The sequence below is a fragment of the Plecotus auritus genome, assembly GCF_963455305.1.
Source record: "Plecotus auritus genome assembly, chromosome: 2".
Lineage (NCBI taxonomy): Eukaryota > Metazoa > Chordata > Mammalia > Chiroptera > Vespertilionidae > Plecotus > Plecotus auritus.
The window spans coordinates 182,559,111-182,581,313 of NC_137771.1; the positions used below are offsets into that span (position 1 = coordinate 182,559,111).

The 22,203-nt window shown below is 39.6% G+C and overlaps 1 protein-coding gene across 2 annotated transcripts in view; it reads right to left on the reverse strand.

Moving 5' to 3' along the window:
• Window positions 1–3,490: 3,490 nt before the first annotated feature.
• The window catches only part of LOC308241719 (kininogen-2-like), a 36,323-nt gene continuing 17,610 nt past the window's right edge, over window positions 3,491–22,203 (reverse strand). The window contains exons 5-11 of one of the 2 annotated variants that reach the window (XM_080655252.1): window positions 21,288–21,395; window positions 16,267–16,351; window positions 15,234–15,394; window positions 8,742–8,849; window positions 8,535–8,624; window positions 6,817–6,894; window positions 3,491–4,574 (exon numbers count right to left, since the gene is read on the reverse strand). In XM_080655252.1, coding sequence (XP_080511378.1) covers window positions 4,494–4,574; window positions 6,817–6,894; window positions 8,535–8,624; window positions 8,742–8,849; window positions 15,234–15,394; window positions 16,267–16,351; window positions 21,288–21,395 — 711 coding nt within the window. In that variant the 3' untranslated portion in view covers window positions 3,491–4,493. The remainder of the gene's footprint in view (window positions 4,575–6,816; window positions 6,895–8,534; window positions 8,625–8,741; window positions 8,850–15,233; window positions 15,395–16,266; window positions 16,352–21,287; window positions 21,396–22,203) is intronic. The other variant, XM_080655253.1, reaches the window with a different exon arrangement.

Below are 22,203 nucleotides of genomic sequence, written 5' to 3' on the forward strand. Positions count from 1 at the left end.
CAATCCAGGTTTTAGCAAGCCTTGCAGGAGATTTTTGATGCATGCTCAAGTTTGTGAACCACTGCACTAGATTGTTAGCTAAGTGAAGGCATGAACTAGCCGTGTTTGTCTTGTTCAGTGCCCTATTCCTAGGACTTACCACTGTGCCCTATGCAAATTCAGTTTACTTCAATTCAATTTTCTGTGAAGGCACTATGCCTGGGCCCAGGGAAATAGGTGCTGTGAGAGACAAGTCCTTGCCCTCTCAAATTGCTTACTGCCTCCCAGACTTGATTCTTTCTTCCTGTTCTCACTGCGCTATAAGCACACCTCTACCTCCGGTTGTAATCTTCATACACGTTTTTATGTGTCTGTGTCCCCTTCACAGCCTTCACTCGTTTTCTTAGGAGATGCTCCAGTGCAGTTGCATTGCAGGACCTGGTTCTTTATTCAAAAGCAATGGACTGTGTTTCCTGATGTAAAATGATGGGGGCGGGGAGTCTGGTGTGTCAGTCAAGGTTTGATCAGGGAAATAGAACAACACTATGAGTCTTAGGAATTAGACCTTACACGGTTGTGGGAGGAGCTAGGGAAGTAAGATCCAGGGTAAAGAAGTTGGAGGATCAAAGTTACTAATCAGCCTTCCCCAGGCATTAGTGCTGCAGGAGAAGTTGGAGATTTTAAGGAAATCTGGACAAGCAAGTCCAGCTGCCAGAGGAACTGTGGGGGGAGTTAGTGAAGAAACCCTCAGAAGGCTGTTGCCCTAGAGCGCCTCCTGTGGCTGTAGGTCAACATGGCCAGCGGTGGGGGAGAGAGCTACTCACCAAATAAGGAAGGATGAGGCCAGGCCTGAGCTCTTGCCTCTGAGTCCTCACTCATTACATCTTATTCTGTGACTTTCTGAGGGTTGTGGCTCTGCTTCATTCCATCTTCTTGTTCACCCAGAAATGTCTCCTTTAAACAAATCTAACTCAGAACCATACAGAAAAGGGGCTTCTTGGAGACAATTCCTGTTTAGCTAAGTTGACCAAAGCACCCAGTTGGTAAATGTAACTTACGTTAAAAAGCTGGTACTTTTATTTTTTCCAAGAGCTACTATTTTATCAGTTTTTAATAATAGTAGTATTTCCACACACTCAGAAATGCCATATAAAGAAGATAGGAGACAGAAAAGCTGACATAATAAAGATCTTTTGCTAGTTTCAGGATTCTAATTCATCAGTCAAATAGAAGTTAAGATTACTTTCAGAAAATAATTTCTCTCCTTTCTGTTCTTTTTGATAGGAGGAGTCCTGTAATTGTAGTTTTCTCACTTGTTTTTCACAAGCTTAGTCCATGTTAATATGGTAGTAGTGTTTTACATGCATAATGATTTTATATGCTTATTCATTTGTTCACATATCTTAAATTATGTGCATTTGGGGTCAGTCTGGTTTTTAGAGTTACTAGGAAGCACAGATCAGCTCCCAGTTTCTTTGTTTGTGTTAATGGCATTACTATTCCCTTAGGCACCCAGACTAAAAAACTTTTTGTCATGTTTCACTTATTCCTATCCTTCACTTCTCATACTCAGTAAAATTACTTGTTTATAAGTCTTTGAAAGGCCATTCATACCCATTTTGTACTCTTCATTTTTATTGCAACAAACCTAGTGAATATAATGCTTAGTTATCTGTTTTTCCGTCTATCCCTCCATTCACCCATCTATCCATCCATCCATCCATCCATCCATCCATCCATTCATGCCTTGTGAATATCATAACCTTCCTATATTAAAAAATATTTGAAAGACTATAAAGTGGGACACTGTAAACCTGGATTAAAAGGAAACATAGTAGGCCTAAATCAATAGTTCTCACCTTTAGATGCATTAGAACCAATGGAGAACTTTGAAAAATACTGATGCTCAGAACAACTAACAGAGATTTGGATTCCTATGGTCTAGAGCTCCCTCCGTTATTCTAATGTGCAGCCAGGTTGGGAACTGTGGAATTGAAAATGAGGGAGTAGATATTACCAGCCACTTGATATGAGCTGATTACAACCTTTGAAACATGTATATGGCTGCAAAGGCAAAGGGGATATATGTCCTATTAAACACATCTCATTGTCTCACAAAATATTTTTCTCCAGAGTTAAATTCTAAAAGTAACATAGTTATGTTCCAGTAATGCAACAATAGCTACACTCTACTGAATGGTTGCCATGTGCTAAGCATTATGCCAGTTCAAGGAATTACCTCTTTTAAGTCTCAACAGACACCTATGATGTGAGTATGTTATTAACCTAATATTTCAGATGAGGAAACTGAGATGTTGATAACTTAAATAAATTTCCAGCTTTTGGATTCAGGCTGTCTAATTGCAGAACCCTGGTTCTTAACCCATTTACTGCACTGCCTCCAATGTAATACTGGGGAACACCTCCAGTTAAACTTTTGCAAGACACAGAATGTGGTGGCCAAATGGAGATTCTTGTAAAATAAAGGCTGAAAGTAAATAATTTAACACGAGTGATTTTTGCAAGGTATTTAGATAACATTTTGCTTGCCTTACAGGTAGAGACACTGGGACTCCTGGAGGAGTGGGTTGTTCTCATATCTACTGGATTCTTTTAAGTGTTCTCATAGGAGCCTTGGGGTGGTCTGGCTTCCCCCACAGAGCACCAGCAGGGACCTGGGGGGAGGGGAGGTAAAGCAGGAGTGCAGGACAGATTGGGATGAGGCTTAGCAGGAAATGGAAAAAGGGGTAGAAAACTGGTAAGGGCATCCTGCTTGAGGTGCTCGGCCTGGGCAATGTGAGGAAAGTAGGTTGGGCTAAACAAGAGGAAATTCCTGTCCTGAAGAGGAGTATAAGTGGAGGAAGCTGTGTGGTTTCAGAGCCAAGCTCAGAAACATGGGTGTGTCTTTGGCTGGGAGTGGGAGGAGGGTGCAAATATTTAAAGGGTGAAAGGTAGGTTCTGGGTCACAAGAAACTCATGATTATTTTATCTAACAAGGTCTGAAGTAGAAATACCTCATGTTGCTGAATGAGACCCATAGGTTTTATATACCAGCCCGAGTGGTCATCCTTCTGTGAAAGTACCTGATCTATGCCTTGAGTCCAGTTTCCTCTCATTCTAATCAATGCCTTCCAGAGTCTTCAGAATAATGTGTTTTATACAGTCTTTCAGCAGGTCTCAGCTCAAGAACTGTCAGAGGCTCTCTACTGTCTACTTCAAATCCAAACTACCAGTTGGGCTTAATTTTAACTTTCCACCTCTTCCATATCTTCCTATCCCATTCAACAGGTCTGCTTACTGCTCCACAAAAGATCATGGCATGGATTAATTTTGTCAGTTCCACAGGCTTTAGTCCTAAATCCTCAATGTGATTGTAAATTCTTTCAGTAGTTAAGCCTTTTAACACTTGGGTCTCTTCTTTTCAGTACCTAGTGCTAAGCAAAGAGTAAATAGCCAATGCCAGTGCTTGACTCCATCATAGTTTACCCTGAGCAGTACTCAGAACAACATCAGACACAATAAGATATTTAATCAAGGTTTTTGTATTGAGATAATGATCATATCAGATTGAGAAATGTGTTTTTTGTAATGCTGACATTGATAATAATACCTCATGGTAACTTGGTGTAATGAAGTTCCAAAGGTCTGAGTATTAACACCAGCTCTGTGATGCAGTAATTGTGTGACCCTGAGCAGGGCACTGGGAGCTAGTTTCCTTATTGTAAATGAAAGGGGTTCATGAGGACCTCAGAGTTGTTGTGAGGACTAAGTCACACACCAAACAGAAACTGTCTAGCATGGTAAATGGCTCCAATAGGCATTCAGTAAATACCTATTACAGAAAATTAAAACTCTCTTACCACTTTTTATTCTATTAGATTTCTAATTATTACCATTATTTGAACCAGAAAGATAATTTTAAATTTTCTTTAAACTTTTTTGAGGTTTGATATTTTTTGCTAGTGCAAAGTTGATAGGCATCCTATTAACAAAGAATTTTTTTTTGTTTTCCTTTTTGGTAATTATCTAGATCTTAAAAAAATATATACAACAAAACAAGACAAATCACTCTTAACTTTGAACTGGAAATCAGGAGAGAGAGAGGGGAAATAAAAGGAAAGAGAGGAAGAAGGGAAGGTAGAGAGATTCCTTAGATTACTGATGGAAACATCACCCACAAACCCTTGATTTAGAGCCCATGATGAGGTCCTGGTGTTAGGAAGGCCCACTTAAGGGATCCCCGCCTGCTCCGGAGTTGTACTATGAGTCTCCATGGTAGAGCATGCTCTCTGATCAACTGGACTTTGCTGCAGGATGGGTGTGGCTGAAAGCAGACTACTGTGAATTAACCAGGAGTGAGAACATTAAGATCAAACTTTATTTCACCCAGAACCAGAATGATAAAATGGCATTCTTCTCTATTGACATTCTATCCCATCTTCTTGTCCTTCCATTCAGGGCTGCTGACAGGTTGCTGGGGCTATTGTGCCAGGCATGGAGATTCTGCACACTGGTCAAGAGACCTCACTCTCAGATGTTTGCTCTGCCCCTGTCTCCTGAGGTCGGCCCTTGTACACACAGGGTCTTAATTGTTTCTGTAAGTATAATAAAATTCTGTTAATATTATGTTATCATTCAACAAGGGAAGAGTGAAGCAACCAGTTGACAAGATGAGACTCTTTTTCCTGACATCATTGGTTCTTTATTGAAAAGTACAGATAATATTTAAAATGGACTAAAAACGCAGAGGCTCAAATGCATCCCATAACTTGAAGTAGCAGTGGCACATGCATCCACAAGCGACTGTAGCTGTTTAAAGCCCTGTTTTGTTTCCCTAGGCAGAACACAGCAAGGATTATGAAATGCGTGCTTCCCTCACATTAGAAGCAATTAAAGACAATCATATTGTTATTTCTTTTGTAAAAATCAGAACTCTTCAATGCCATAGCAAAAAGATGTTTCGATGATAAAGTGTGGATTGAGAGGCATTTCCTCATAAAATTTCTGAATAAATTTCGCATGACATCTTATGATATTCCCTTGTCAATTATAAAAAATGATTTCCTTCTATGTCACTACTCCTGCTTTCTATTGTTATCATTAAAATCCGAGCAGCTGAAAACTGAGGATTGCTCATTCTAACCTCAGCAACAAATAGACAAACACAAAACTCCTATTTCAAACACTTATTGCAAAGAGTAGTTAATGAGTAAATAGAATTACTGACTTCTGAGAAACAGTCTGACTCTGAAAGAGAATTATCAGAGTATCTTTGTGAAGTGGGAGTAACTATCCTATATAATAAAAGCCTAATATGCTAAGTGTTCGACTGTTTGTTCAACCGTTCCACCAGTCGCTATGACACGCACTGACCACCATGGGCCAGATGCTCCGACTCATAGGTTAGCTTATTGCTGGAGTCTGGCTGATCAGGACTGGGTGAGACCAGCCAGATATGCCCTGGAATCCTCCCACAGTCCCTCCCCAGCCCGATCTTGCACTGGTGGGGTCCCTCGGCCTGGCCTGTGCCCTCTCACAATCCGGGACCCCTTGGGGGTTGACAGAGAGCCAGTTTCAGCCCAATCCCCACAGGCCAGGCTGAGGGACCCCACCAGTACATGAATCCATGCACCAGGCCTCTAGTTTGATATAACTAGCCTGTTTTGGAAACAGAAAGTCAGTTAATTTCTTCCTGTTCTCCCTTTGGCCAGTCTGTCTTTTTTGTTGTCCCTCTTTGACCTCTGGTGGCTTTTATTATTATTTTTGCCCTATTAAGAAGTTCAGCATTCAGTCTCTTGACTTCCTTATTTTCACATGTGTTCAGGGACCAGATGCCACAGTTTATTCAGAATGGCAAGAATCTTTGTGTGCAAGTCAATGACATCCATTCTAAGGTACATATTTGTTATTAGAAAAGCAAATTGCAGTAGGCCACCAGGCACATTTGTTTGTCCATTTTCTGTGCTAGTTAAGAAAATTCGTGAGGAAGATTCAGAAAGGATTTAGAATCCTACACTCAGTTTTGTGTTGTTCATAGAAATTGATGGTGTCCCCATTGGGAGTCCCACCACTTCTCTCTAGGCTGTTTTGAAGCTTCATGGTTTTTGGTGCATTGTATCAGGTATGTGGATAATGGTGAAAGGGGATGATGAAGTAATAAAGAAACAGCCACGGCTGCATACATTAATAAGAGCATCAGAGAGATCGAAATCATGAAATTCTTTTGTTTCCACAGTTGGATTCATTCCATTAACTGGCTTCCAGGGGCATCCAGAACACTTGGGGGAAGTTGTTTCTGGAAAATCAGATCAGGTTAAATGAAAGGCTATTTGGCTCTATCTGGATTTCAGGGATCCAAGAATCATCATTCTCTGTAGGAGTTGGTGGTGTATTAGTCATCATAGCTGCAATGAGATCTAAGTCCCAAAATTCAAGAAAGGCAACTGCTATGCCTGACTGAGCTAGGGAGGGGAAGGATGTTGGTTGTTCTGTCTTCTCTAGTGTCTGTGCAGATGTAGTACTATCTTCAGAAGAACTTGTTTTCCAATCATTGTGCTTTCCATTCTGTTTTCCTTTATTTTTATGTTTTTCATGGCCATGACCATGCTCATGTTTATGTCTATGGGCTAGGCCACGTTCCATTTGATGTCTATGGCCAAGACCATATCCCTTTTGGTGCCCATGGCTTTGGTCATGCTCATGTTTATGGCCATGGCCAAGGCCATGTCTTATTTGCTTTTCATGGCCCCAGCCTTGATCATGAGTGGGTCCTTGTTCTTTTTCTGAATCCTGTTCTTTATCTTGTACAGGTGCCATGGAAGTGTGGGGTGGACTTACAGTTGTTCCTTCTTTTGTTTCCGCCACTTGTACTGATCGGAAAGGTGAAAAACCTGGAGGTCTTCTCATCAATGTGGTCTAAACAGGAAATATTAAGATGAATGCATTACTGTGGAAACCACACTATCAATGAAGTAAGAAGGGACTGAGACCTGGCAATGCTATCTTGGTTTACAATGGAGCAAGTCTTTAACCAGTTTTTAATTGCTATGTTAATATTGTAGAAAGAATGAAAATTAATATCTTTTCTTCTTTTGATTGATTTTATAATGTGTGGATATTTCTTATTAATACTCCTCTAAACTGGAGAAGTCTTTCTTCATCTGGAAAAATTGGGAGGTTGAACTACATAATACCATGGCACATTATTTGTTAATTGATACAATTTCTATTAGCACAATTATAGTTTTTATTTTTATTTTTTAATATATTTTATTGATTTTTTACAGAGAGGAAGGGAGAGGGATAGAGAGTTAGAAACATCGATGGGAGAGAAGCATCCATCAGCTGCCTCCTGCACCCCCCCAACTGGGGATGTGCCCACAACCAAGGTACATGCCCTTGACCGGAATCGAACCTGGGACCCTTTAGTCCCCAGGCCGACGCTCTATCCAGTGAGCCAAACCAGTTAGGGCACAATTATAGTTTTTATACCAAAAGACCCTAAATGGCTTTATGGACTGAATATACAGTATATGCAGCATATGCCCACAATTACTTTGTTGTGCTGAAACACATTAGGACATGTTCACAAGCTTGAAATGCAGCCTTTGTATAACGTCTGTGTTACACTACATATATACCTATATAGGGCAAAAATCTAAATCAGAAAAAAAAAAGACAAGAGGCAACTCACATTGAAGATCTGGATGATTTCTACCTACATTCCACTACTGGTGAGAACAGGATGCTGGAGGCAGTGTTTAGTGGTGCAAAGAGCATGGTCTTTGGAGTCAAATAAGCCAGAGCCTAGTTATTAGCATCATGTGAACTCGGTTGACTCTGATTTGACCTACACTTGAATTCGTGCACCACTAGCTTCACTTTTCTCATCTCTAAATTAGGAATAATAGCAGCACCTCCTTGTAGAGTTGTCAAGAGAAAAATATGCTTGACGTCCTCAGTACAGTGCCTGGGACAGAGGAAGCACTTGATCATGTTATTATCCACTCCAGGATCTCAGCATCTTTGTAATTTTTAGTGTCTCATCCTTGACAATGGGAAAAGTCTTACTTACCTCCCAAGGTTCTCTAAGAATTGGAAAACATGATACAAACTTATGCTTCTCACAGTTGAATGTGGGTATGAAACCCTGGGGACCATGTTAAAATGCAAATTTGGATTCAGTCTATGTGGAGTGGGATCCGAGATCTGTATTTCTCCCAAGTCCCTTGAATGGAGGCAGATGCCAGTGAAGCATCTCAGGCACATCTTAAAGCCGCAGAGCAAGCATTGGCTCTGCACAGCACCTGCCCTTCATTAAGAGAGAGCCTCCTGAAGGATGGGACACTGACAATGGGTGAGCAGTGGTTAAGGGGACTGACTGTTGTTTTCCTTTCTAGACATAAAAAAGAGAGGTCAGCACAGAAATGTGAGAGTTCTCTCCATTCTAAAAAGATAGTCCCCCAATTCATTTAAATAGTGGTTCATTTTCAACCCTCAAATAGGACTTTGCAGAATGAACAAAATTTACACAAGCTGACTAATTTGAATCATACCTTTTCTGGTGATTGACATTTGACAGTAGAGTCAATTCTATTCTTCCCACCTACCCGATAGTAAACATCAGCAGTGCATCTTAGAATTTCCTATCCGTGAAAACAAAAGCCAAAAGAGAGAACAGTGTTATTCATGAAATACTTAAACAAGTATAAAATATCAAGTAGATTTCCAGGGAATAAGTGGAGAGTTGCATGACTACTCACTCCAAGTTTATTGATCTCGCAACTTTCAGTCAACTCTTTATTACTTTCCTTGGAACATGTAGTTTCCCTGGCCGTGAACTCAATAAAATATTTGAATCCACTCACCACCTGAAAAATTAATTAGCACAAAGTAGAACCTTAATTAATATTATATAATAAATGATATGTTTTTACCCTAAAAGATCTTAGGGGACAATATTAAAATTTTAATTATTCACAGCTCAAATGAGAGGTATACAAATAAAGTACAAATATTTGACAACTAAACTTTTAGTTTCTATGCATGTGCAAAATATTTGGCTGTTGGTTGGTCTTGTTTCCTTTTGCATAATTATTCAACAACATTCAAGGGCTCAAGTTGTAATAGAATCTAAGAAGAGTAGGAAGAAAAACTTAAACATTTTCTTTAAGTATGCCTTATTGTCATGCCAAGTCCTGAATCAGAGAAATACCGAGTTAGTGTCACTACAGAAATTGTGGGTTAAATTATGTGATTAGGAAAATTCTTTGGATTTTTTAGTTTGCCTCTCTTAATTGATTTATATTTAAGAAACCATTTTAATCTCTATCAATAGTGTTTTAAAATGGATTTTTAGAGGGAGAGGAAAAAAAAGGGAGAGAGAGAATCATCGACCAGCTGCCTCCTGCACGCCCCTTACTCGGGATCAAGCTCACAACCTGGGCATGTGCCCTTGCTGGGAATTGAATCCACAAGCTTTTGGTGCTCAGGGTGTTGTTCAACCAACTAAGCCACAGTGGCAGCACTCTAGCAATAGTTTTAATCTTTATACAACACGGTGTCCACAATGAATATTTTGTGGCCCAATTTATTTATTTATTTTTAAATAAATGAGGCACACTTTATTTATTTAAAAAATTAAACTCATGCTTTTAAAAATGCACTGATGTCAATAAAATTGCACATATGGCTTTTTTAAAATATATTTTATTGATATTTTACAGAGAGGAAGAGAGAGGGATAGAGAGCTAGAAACATCGATGAGAGAGAAACATCGATCAGCTGCCTCCTGCACACCTCCCACTGGGGATGTGCCCACAACCAAGGTACATGCCCTTGACCGGAATCGAACCCGGGACCCTTCAGTCCGCAGGCCGATGCTCTATCCACTGAGCCAAACCGGTTTCGGCGCACATATGACTTTTTAAAAGTCATTTCAAAATGCCATATCTTACATCTCTTACACTTAAAAAATATACTTGGTAAAAATGACTTTAAATTTTATGTTAAAAAGTTAGTTGATATGGCCCCATTTCTAGTCCAAGTTATTCAGTACTTGATTCTAGGATCTAAATGTGTGTGTGTGTGTGTGTGTGTGTGTGTGTGTGTGTAAAAGAATACATGAATATATCAGTTGAACTGGTGAGAAGACTGTTATTTTTTTTCAAATTTTTATTAAGGTATTATATGTGTACATATCTTACCATTGCCCCCAGAAGACTGTTATTTTTAAAAATGAAGTTACAGCCCTGGTGGGTATGGCTCAGTTTGTTGAGTGTTATCAAATGCATGAAGAGGTCCTGAGTTTGATTATGAGTCAGGTCACATGCCTGAGTTGCGGGTTTAATCCCAGGTGGGAGGGCATGAAGGAGACAGTGGATTGATTGTTCTCTCTCCTCCCTTCTTCTCTCTCTAAAATCAATAAAACCGTATTAAGAAATAAAATGAATGAAGTTACAGGGTGATAGTATAATCTCATTTGAAAAAGCAAACCACAACAGTCTTCCTTATCTCTGTGTTATTTAAAAACATGGAAAACGTGTGGCAGGAGGAAGAGAGCAGGAGAACAGAGTCATAGGAAGAATTAAACTCCCCCTCTACTTTTTCTGGCATTGTTCTGCTGGGTAAACATGGTTAAATTTTTAAGAAATATTTGTTACTTAACTTTTTAAGACTCCATGGATAGGTGTAAATGTGGAGGAAGGTTCTAAGAGGGGTTTAGGGTCAATATTTTGGTGATCATAAGTTTTCTTGCTCATTTTAGAATATATCTTAATCCAATGTTCTGTTACAATAATGTTGATCAAATTAATGTTGCCTAAAAAATTTGACAATATGTGACACAAACCACAACTGATGGCTCAACTCTTTTCAGGGTCAAGAAGAAGGAATTAAATAGATGAAAATCTCCCATTTAAGGGCCTCAAGATCGAATCTATATTGACATTATTATCAGGTGTCATTCTTATCAAAAGTCTTCCCTGCTCAAACCCATCCTGCTCAACCTTTGTTTTTAAAGTAGAGATAACTACCTAGCAAAATAAATCCAAATGTATTAACAATTTAAATTAAAGAAATAAACTCAAAAGATATAAGTATGTATCCATCAGGTCTCAGGACGAAGGAGGCCTTTCTTAGGTGAAAAGCAGAGGAAGAAAACCTAAATGGAGAAACAATGTCTAAATTTGTTCAGACAGTAAGGACAACTGATTCTCAAAAATCTCAGCAAGCAACATAAAAACATAAAAGCTGGGAAAAATATGGTATAAGATTAATATTCTTATGCATGTAAAGCCCAACACGAAAAAATAAACAAAAGACATGAACAAGTATTTCAGAAAAGAAGTTAAAATGATCATTAAGCCAGAAACAAATGACTATCTTTATTAACAAGCAAAGATTAAAAAACCGACAAAACAACAGCATTTTTAATCCTCCATATGTTGGCAAAGATACAAAAAACAGTGGTGATACCTGGTATTGGCCACGTGTGGGATGCCCGCAGCCTCAATCACTGTTGGTATTACATATGTCCCTTTGAGGAATAGAACTCAAAGCAAGATGATCAAGGTCCTATAGCCAGGTGGTATGAATGTAAATTGGCATAATTGCAAATAGTTTGGCAATTGGCATCAGAAGTCTTAGACATATACACATGCCTTGACATTTCTAGTACTTTGTTAAAAGAAAAATTCCTGAGTGTGCACACACAGATCCTTGAAGTATATTCATCTGAGCAAAGACAGGGAGGAATATGGACAACAGTGGGGACAGGGGCAGCAGAGGCAGGGCCTATGACAGAAATCACATCATTCACAGGTGCAAACAGAGAATTTAAGAAATATTTGGCATCTGAAACCAGCTGGAAATTGACATGCATCCAAATAGGACTAAATATGCAAAGCCAAGGCAAGACCAAATCTGTAAAATAAATCTTTGGCAAAAATTGGTCACTTGGCAAATTCATCAAATGGTAAATGGATTTCCAGTAACTCGGCTGCTTCCAGCAGGGCCTCCTTGAATAATCATGTGAAAACAGCCAAATTGTTCTCTTTAAATGTAAAAGCCAGTAAAGATTCATCCTTTGTAAGTAAGTCTGAGATTCTCACCATATTTCAAATTGACTGGGCAAGTGAAGGAATGTCAGTTCCCTCCAATTAACAGCATTACCTGTTGTTCACCTGCCATCCTTGGCATAAACAAATACACACCGTGCTAGGATGTTGATTCATTACTTTACTGAGAACTGCAAGTACTATGAAGACTAGATAGTCATGTATAAAATGAGTGGTTCTCTCCTGACAGCAAACCTCTGATATGCAATACATGATGGAGTAGTAGGTGTTCCTGCATCAAGAATAAGGGAGTTTCACAAGAAAGCAGAAATATGAAGTGAGAAGAAAAGCTGACAAACACAAGAATAGCATTGGGGGTGTGGGTGGGTAAGAGAGCAGCCAGAGGACTTGTATGCATGCCTATAAGCATAACCCATGGACACAGACACTAGGGGGGTGAGGGCATGTGCTGGGGGTGGGAATGGCCAGGGAGAGGTCAAAGGGGAAAAAGGAGACATATGTAATACTTTAGACAATAAAGAATTTAAATTAAAAAAAAGAATAGCATGAATTGGTGTACCATGTGAGTACACCACTAACATGGGTCATGTGCCCGTGAAATGGGGGAGAAAGGTTGTGGTGTCAGGGGCAGGAATAAGTGCCTGAGTAGGAGAGAGAGCAAAGTGTCAGTTTTGACTTATTTCCATACAATTTGGTTAGGTATCCCCTGCAGTAGTGAAACTAAAACAGGATTTAGAAGATGAAAATAAACAGCCTATTGTACCATCACTTAAAGCCACCACTGTGAATAGTTGGAGGCTTTTGTTTCCTTTCAGTATTGTTTTCTGTACTTTTTGATAACACACCTGACAACAGAATGTATAGTCAATTTTATGGCCTCTTTTTCCCCACAGCATTTTTTAACACAAGGCATTTCCCACATCAAGAACTCCTCACAAGAATGCTTTAAAATTGCTCCTTGATAATCTATTTTAAGGATATACCAGACATTATTTGATCATTTCTATATTATTGATCGTTTTGACATTTTACCATGTTGTCTTTTATAGTTAAAGCTGCAATGAGTATCATTGTCTATAAAGACTCTATTTTAAATTTTTAGAAATTCAATTACTGAGCCAAAAGTATGAATTGTTATAAGTGAAGTACCCCTCCCCCCATCAGATTATTTTGGTTTGCTGAAACAGTTTGGTTCTATTTTTATTACTTTTGTTGGTTCTATTTTATTTACACTGAGGGAGGCCGGTTTTGAGGTTTATAATAGGAATCTGTCCATGAATAGATTACTCATATGCTATTAGAGTTGGAAGAAATTTTGGCTCTTCTCACCCAGCCACTCATTTTACAGATGGGGCCACAAAGACTGAGTGTGTCTGAATGACAGCCTGGGGTTACCCAGGACATGAGGATTCTGGTAGAACTGGGTCTCCTGACCCCCAGACTAGGATGCTCCTTATCTATTGACAGAGCATGGAAAAAAAGATGAAGCCCTATAGGGTACATTTGTGGGCTGGAAGGAGACCTAGGCAGGTGGGAAGTGACATGGAGGTGAGAGTGTGAAGAGAGTCTGGGTGATGATAGACTGACATGTGGCTTATCCCAAGGCACTAAATGATGCTACAACAAGAAATGACTCTAGAAAGGCAGAGAATAAGAGTAGCTTTTCCTTGCCCTACATTTTTTAAATTATACTAGAAGCCTGGTGCACAAATTTCGTGCGAGGGAGGGGGTGTGTGTGTGTCCCTCAGCCGAGCCTGCAACCTAGCCAATCTGGGGATCCCTAAACGGGCAGTTGGACATACCTCTCACAATCTAGGACTGCTGGCTCCCAACAGCTCGCCTGCCTGCCTGCCTGATTGCCCCTAACCGCTCTGCCTACCAGTCTGATCACCACTAACCACTCCCCTGCCAGCCTGATCAATGCCTAACTGCTCCCCTGCCAGCATGATTGCCCCTAACTGCCTTCCCCTGCTGGCCCGGTAACCCCTAACTGCCCTCCCTTGCCAGCCTTGTCGCCCCTAACTGTCCTCCCCTGCAGGCCTGGTCACCCCTCCCCTACCCTCCCCTGCTGGCCTTGTTGCCCCCAACCGCCCTCCCCTGAAGGCCTGGTCCTCCCCAAATGCCCTCCCTTGCAGGCCTGGTTCCCCGCAACTGCCCTCCCCAGCAGGCCTGGTTCCCCCCAACTGCCCTCTCCTGAAGGCCTGGTCCCCTCAATTGCCCTCCCCTGCAGGCCTGGTTGCCCCCAACTGCCCTTCCCTGTAGGCGTGGGTCCCCCACAACTGTCCTCCCCTGCAGGCCTGGTCTCCCCAACTGCCCTCCTCTGCCAGCCTGGTCACCCCTAACTGCCCTCCCCTACAGGCCTGGTCCCCCCCAACTGCCCTCCCCTACAGGCCTGGTGCCCCCCACTGCCCTCCCCTGCAAGCCTGGTCTCCCCCAATTGCCCTCCTCTGCTGGCCCGGTCACCCCTAACTGTCCTCCCCTGCAGGCCTGGTCCCCCCAACTGCCCTTGCCATGCAGTCCTGGTTCTCCCCAACTGCCCTCCTCTGCAGGCCTTGTCTCCCCCAATTGTCCTCCTCTGCCGGGCTGGTCACACCTAACTGCCCTCCCTTGCTGGCCAGATGGCCCAAAACTGCCCTCCCCTGCGGGCCATCTTGTGTCCACATGGGGGCAGCCATCTTTGATCACATGGGGGTGGCCATCTTGTGTGTTGGAGTGATGGTCAATTTGCATATTACTCTTTTATTAGATAAGATAATAGTTGCTAGAATTTATATAAAAATTTTAAGTTCGAGAAGATAATGTGTTGACGTGTATTATATCTTTTTTTGTGTTCCATTTATTTATGCATTCACTGGGTGCTTCTTCTATGTGTCCTGACCAGGGATCAAACCTACAAACTTGACATATCAGGACAATGCTATAACCAACTAAGCTACTCGGCCAAGGCTTGACATATATTATCTTTTTTGAGTCTCACCCCAGTCCTTTACAGACAGAAAATGGAGTGTTCTAAATGACTTGTCCAAGATCACATAGCAAGCATGTAGTGAGGTTGAGACTTGACATTCAATTTCTTTTACCAGGTATACTATTTCCCAACCCCAGATCAGTGGGGATATTAGTAAGCAGTTTGCACATAGATATAATATCACTATTTTTGTAGCTTAATTTACAGACCTGTGATGTTGCTCTGTGCACAATGTCAATCTTGAAATAGAAAGTTGCATTATTCTCTGCATTAAGCTTTGTAATGGAATGATTCAGAGCCTCCTTCAGATCTGGGCTGTCGACAGGTATCGATGAGGGGCAGCCAAAGCAACCTATGGTAAAATCATCCCCTGAAAGAAGAAGCGGGTTTTAAGTCAGTGCGTGCACTGAAGGAGCAATCTAGCCTAGTACCTCTCCAGCACACTGTCCAGCACTAATTTATAGAGGGCCATGTGCAGCCTAAAGGCCAGTAGTGCCTGGGTAGAGGTTGTCTGCATGACCTTCACCTTACTGCCTGTCCTCTTTTCCTCTCCTCAGAGTCAAGGGTATTTAGGGAAACCTTCCATCAGAAGGTGTTAGTTAGTACACCTTCAATATAAATGTGCTGCACTGTTCCTAAGTTTTTACATTTTTGAAAGGAAGTGTAAAAAAGCAGCGCTTAATTTAAAGGAATGATTCTCTAGTGGGAAAATTTTAAGTCCTCTGATTCTGGTGAGCAGGGAGCTTCAATGATGCTTCTCACTGTGGAATGTATGCAAATATCTTCCAAGGATGAGAACAGCCAACTCTTGGTATAAGAAACACTGGCTTGACCATCAACTTGCACTATCTCACTTTCCCCCCATTATAACATGCAGGAGAAAACAAGTTTTTAATTGAAAGGATTTTATTCTGAGTGATTAAATAGGAGATACAGCTTCCCCAATTTATAACACCTGATGTAGTGACATCTGATACACAAGGAAGACCAGCTGACATTGCATCTGGAGGTCAGCTTTGCCCAAAGAACATCAATCTTTCCTTCTGTCACCATATTCCCTCTGGCCACTTGCAGAGCAGTCCCAAGTGCATCAGCTACAGCACAGCTGTGCAGAAATGGGGTACAGCTGTAAGGGTTGTTGATTATATCAAGGGATCTAAAGCACAATTCCTATAAAAAGACCTCGCCAGTTGTCTTGGATCAACATGTACTACTAGAGCACAAACATGTATGATCGCATACCTGGGAAAATCTCACACTTCTGTGAGAAGGAAGCAATTCTTAACTGAGGATCCATGTATGCAAGATCTGTACATTCACCGGTATCCTAGTTTTTCAAAAGTAAATAAGTTAAAAACGTTTTTAAGAACTTTTAAAGTAAACAACTAGTAACATTAAATATAGGATGTTGACTTTACATAGAAAACAAAACAAAACATAATCCCATTGCAAAAGAGAGAATAAGAAACAATTAGGTATCAGCATGAACAACAAATGTATTTACACAAACACATGAAATAAGATGACAAGAATCTCTAGTATAGAAATAATAATCACATAGCCCAGCCAGCATGTCTCAGTGGTTGAGTATCAACCTATGAACAAGGAGGTCACGGTTCATTTTCCAGTCAGGGCCTATGCCCAGGTTGCAGGCTTGATCCCTAGTGTGGGGTGTGCAGGAGGCAGCTGATCAATGGTTCTCTCACTCATTGATGTTTCTATCTCTTTCACCCTTTCCCTTCCTCTGTGAAATCAATAAAAATATATTAAAAAGTAATATATTTGAATGGGTAAAATTTCTTTTAGAAAGACAAAGAATTCCAGACCAGCCGTGTTGCTCAGTGGTTGAGCATCAACCCAGGAACCAAGAGGTCACATTTAGATTCCTGGTCAGGGCACATTCCCACGTGTGGGCTGGATCCCCAGAGTGAGATATGTAGGAGGCAGCTGATTGATGATGTTCCTTTCTCATTGATATTTCTATCTCTATCACTCTCCCATCCTCTCTTTCTAAAAATCATTAAAAACATTTTTAAAAAGAGAAAGGCAAAGACTTCCATATTAAGTTAAAAACAAAATTAATGTATTACATTTTCAAGAATAATATTTTGTAATATAAAAGATAAAGGTAGATTAAACATAATGGATGGTCAAAACTATTTGAAGCAAATATAAACAAAAAGAGGATCTAGAGTATTATTAATACTGGACAAAGTATAATTCAAGGTAACAAAAAAAAAACTCATGATAGTAGTAAAGAAGATAATTTTATTTTTATAAAGATATAGTTTAAAAGCATGGAGTTAAAATACATAAAGCAGAAATTAGATATATATGTATAGAAATAGATTAAAATAATGATGGTGGAGAAATTTTATATACAACTATAAATTTAAGATAGACCAAATGGATAAACAAATAAATAAAATAATAGAAAATGAATAAAATAATAAAGAAGTATTTAGGTGGTATTGTCATATGATCCATATGATTTAAGTGATATTTTTATAAGTATGACACAGATATTTTTAATTGCTTTTACATTAGGTTATAAGAAATGCTCAATAAATTTCCAAAATGAAAGAATATTGGCCATGTCCTTTGACCTTAGCACCAAAAGAAAAAGATTTCTAAAAATATGTTTAAACAAATAAACAAGAAACTAACTACTTGGAAATCTAAACACATTTGCCTAAATAGTCAGGGTCTTCTTTGGATAAAGAAAATATAAAAAACAAAATAAGAAAACTGAGAATTTTACAAAATGTTGACAGAGCAGCACTTGGAATTAAACTCATGGCTTTATATGCTTTCGTAATTTAAAAAGAGAGAGGCAAGAAACAAACAAAACAACCTCAAACTGAGCTTATTTACATCAGGAAGTTAGAAAAAGGAAAAGAATAATAAATGGTCTTAAACAACAACAACAACAACAAAAAAGGAGAATATATAAAGCAAAACTGATGAACTAGAAAACAGAAAGCACTAGCATTAGTAAATAAATCCTAATGGTCATTCTTGGTATAAGGAAAAAAAATCAAATGCAAAAAAAAAAAAAAAAAAAAGGCATCATAGCAAAGGTAGAAAGAAGCTAAAAATATAAGAGAATAATTAAGAACAAGTGTATGCTACTTTAAATACCAAAGAAATGGATTCTTTTCTGGGAAACTATAAATAACCAACACTGACTTAAACACAAGAACAAATTTGAATGGACCAATAACTGAAGAACAGAGAATGCTATCATTACTCTCAACTTCCATTCCTTTTCTCACTTCCAAACAACATAGATAAATGTTGATTTTATAGATGAATAATTTTCAAAATTAAAGAAACATTTAGTTCCTTGCTATGTAAACTGTTTCTGAATATAGAAAATAGTGGCACACTACCTAAGTCAAAAAATAGTGGCTAACCACCTAACTAAAAAATAGAAGGCAGCAGGAAAAGAGGAAGACCAAATATGACATGGACTGACTCCATAAAAGAAGCCACAGAAATGAGTCTACAGGTGTAGACAGTGTGGCCATCACTCATCATAGGGTCACCAGGAATCATAGCTGACTCAACTGCATGTAACACATACCCAATGCATTCTAGAAAACTATAATCTGGATATCAAACCCTGAAAAAATAGAATGCACACACAAAGATAGCCAGAAAACTGTTAAACCACTTTCACTTATAAATAAAGATGTAGACTTCTTAATCTAAAAATAAAATCTAAATGCACATTTAAAAAATAATTAACACTAGGCAAATAGAGTTTATTAAACTAGAGGTTACTATTAGGAAAGTTGTCAAAACAACCTAACAGGTTAAATTAGAAATACATAATGTGACATTTCAATACATATTTAAAGAATTTGCTAAATTCTAACACAAATTTTTTTTCTTAAATTAAAAAAAATTTGTAGGCGTAACATTGGTTAATTATAAAGGTTTCAAGTGTACAATTCTATAATACATCATCTGTATATTGTATTGAGTGTTTGCTACCCAAAGTCAAGTCTCCTTCTGTCATCACTTATCATCCCTTTATCTTCTACTTTTCCTCACCCCCTTTCTCTCTGGTAATCTTTGTGAGTTTTTTGGATTTTGTTTTTTTGCTTAATTCTTCATCTTTCCCACCTAATCTCCCCTCTGACAGCTGTCAGTCTGTTTTCTGTATCTATGAGTCTGTTAACACCAATTTCTTATTTAAAAAACAAACAAACTTCTTAAAAGCAGGAATGTAAGGATGCTTCTTTAATATGACAAGAATGCCTACCTGAAACCCATAGCAAATATTATAAACTAGAGACCCGATGCATGAAGATTCGTGCAAGAATGGGCCTTCCTTCCCCTGGCTGCCAGTACCACCTTTGCTCTGGCCAGAACAGCCTTTCGCTCCAGCCCAGATCCGCCTTTCTGCCATCCCACACTGCCCAGAGGCCCGGAGCAGCTGCGGTGGTGCGAACCCCCAGTGTCCTCGCCCTGGAGACAACACAAGCGTTCCGCTTCACCCCCAGAGGCTTGGTACCTGTGTATGCAAATTAATTCACCATCTTTGTTGGGTTAATTTGCATACTCACTCCTGATTGGCTGGTGGGTGTCATGAAGGTATGGTCAATTAGCATGTTACTCCCTTTTTAGGTAGATAACAAAATTCTAGAGGCTTTCCCAATAAAATCAGGAATGAAACATAAATGTGTGTGGAATATTTCTGGAAGTTTGGTCAATTCATTGAGACAGAACAAAACATAAGCATTGGAAAAGAAGAGATAAAATAAAATCTTATTTTACACCAGAACAATGAAAAGAATGAAGGCAAAGCTGCTAGAGTTAATCAGAGCTCACTTGTTGAACAAAAGGTAAATATATCTAAATTGATACATTTATATAAAAATAATATTAAAAAGAATAAAATAAAATGAAAAACAAAATTTAATTCTTCTGAGCAATAACCAAAAATAAACAAACAAACAAACAAACCCACCACTATAACACATACAAATAACTTCAATGAGCAATATTCTGGATATAAAAATAAAATCACAAAACTTTTAGAAGTTTAAAATAAAACTTGACTAAGTATAGATGTATGGCAAGTTCTTGACTGAAAAGAGAAAATATAGTACACACATCAATTCTTCTTAAATTAATTCAAAAATATTTTAATGATTTCAGAGAGGAAGGGAGAGGGAGAGATAGAAACAGCAATGCTGAGAGAGACTCATTGATTGGCTGCCTCCTGCACACCCCCTTCTGGCGATCAAGCCCACTACCCGAGCTTGTGCCCTTGCCCATAATTGAAGCTGGGTCCCTTTGGTCTGCAGTCCAACGTTCTATCCACTGAACCAAAACAGCCAGGGCACCTCCATCACTTTTGATATTTGCATTTACTTTATATATTACATAATTATGTATCTATAATTTTATATATTTTTTTAACTTACCATATTATAACCATTTTACTAAGTCACTAAAAAAATTTGTAAACATACTTTTAATGGCTGCATATATTCTACTATATGGATATACTATAATTTATTTAAACATTTCCTAATGTTGAAAACATTTCCAATGTTTTTCTATTAATAATAATGCTGAAAAAATAATAGTGCTGAAATTAATATCTTTTGTCTGTGTTTCTTATTTTCTTCCCACATAATGGAATTGTAGAAGTAGAATAACAGACTAAAGGGCTTGAAGCAATCACTTGCTTTAAGTAGTTTTCTGCTAAAATGCAAATATCCCTGGGATGGTCATTGTGCCTTAGGCATCTGCACATGCACTAACTACTGCCACCTTGTGATACTCTCTTATAACATAATTTTGGTTCTGATAAAGTGATGGAGGCTCAGGATGTGTTATTAAAAATAAAGGAAGGAAAGGGGAGGGCAGGGGAGAAAATAAGCAAAGGCAAGTTTGAAGTTAAGGAGTGTCCTGCGCAGAGCTCAGGAGCCCCGGGAAGGACCTTAAGTAGGTGGGGCAGAAAGGGAGACGGGAAAGTGTGAATATGTGGACAGACAAACTTGACATGGCATCATTTTATCTAGAGCCCTGATTATATCTGTAAATGCTTATTGCCAGATGTACAAATCTTTTGACCAGGTAGGTAAGGCAGCTTGACTAATGACATGGAGAATGTGTCTGTGAATTCATGCATGTCATCTAAAATCTCAGTGGCCGAGTCTTCCTATGTAGCTGAGTATCCCCACACCTGTAAATACTGGACACCAAATGCTAATAATTTTATAATTCAATTTTTGCCTACTTACACCATTTCGAAGGGCCTTGCAGTCTGGGGTTAAGACTTTAAAATTCTCCTTGGAACAATTAGTTTGCTGAATTAAGTAAGTAACTTCATAGTTCCATCCAGACACCATCTGAAACCATGGTGAATTGAATAGTTAAAGGGCAGTTTAAACATTATTCACAGTGTTATGAGGAACTTAGAATACTGCCTGGCATATTGCAAGTACTCAAAAATATACACTCTAATTACTAGGCAAAAGTCATGACTGAATAAATATTGAGAACTTTATGACTCTCACACTCCTCAACACAAAACACACACACACACACACACTGACACATCTATACTAATAAAAGGGTAATATGCAAATTGGTCACGACACCCTCATAGTAACCGAATGGCAGGCTGCGTGGAGAGACCAGGCTGGTAGGGTGGGCAGTGAGGGGCTACCAGGCTGGCAGAGGGGGGCATCGAGGGGTGACCAGGCTGGCAGAGGGAGGCAGTGAGGGGCAATCAGGCCGTCAGGGGGGGACAGTTGGGGGCAACCAGGCTGGAGGAGGGGCAGTTGTGGGTGACCAGGCTGGGATGGGGGGCAGTGAGGGGCGACCAGGCCAGCAGAGGAGGGCAATTGGGGGCAATTAGGCTGGCAGGCAAATGCAGTTAGGGTTGATCAGGCTGGCGGAGGGGGTGAGTTAGGGGCAATCAGGCAGGCAGGCAGGTGAGCAGTTAGGAGTCAGCGGTCCTGGATTGTAAGAGGGACATCCCCCAAGGAGTCCTGGATTGGAGAGGGTGCAGGCTGGGCTGAGGGGACACCCTCCCCCCCATGAACGAATTTCGTGCACCAGGCCTCTAGTCTGAAAATAGAAAGTAATATATAGGTGGAGTTACCGTATTTTCTTAAGAAAAACCTAGCAACATTTCCTCTGCCAGGCAATAGA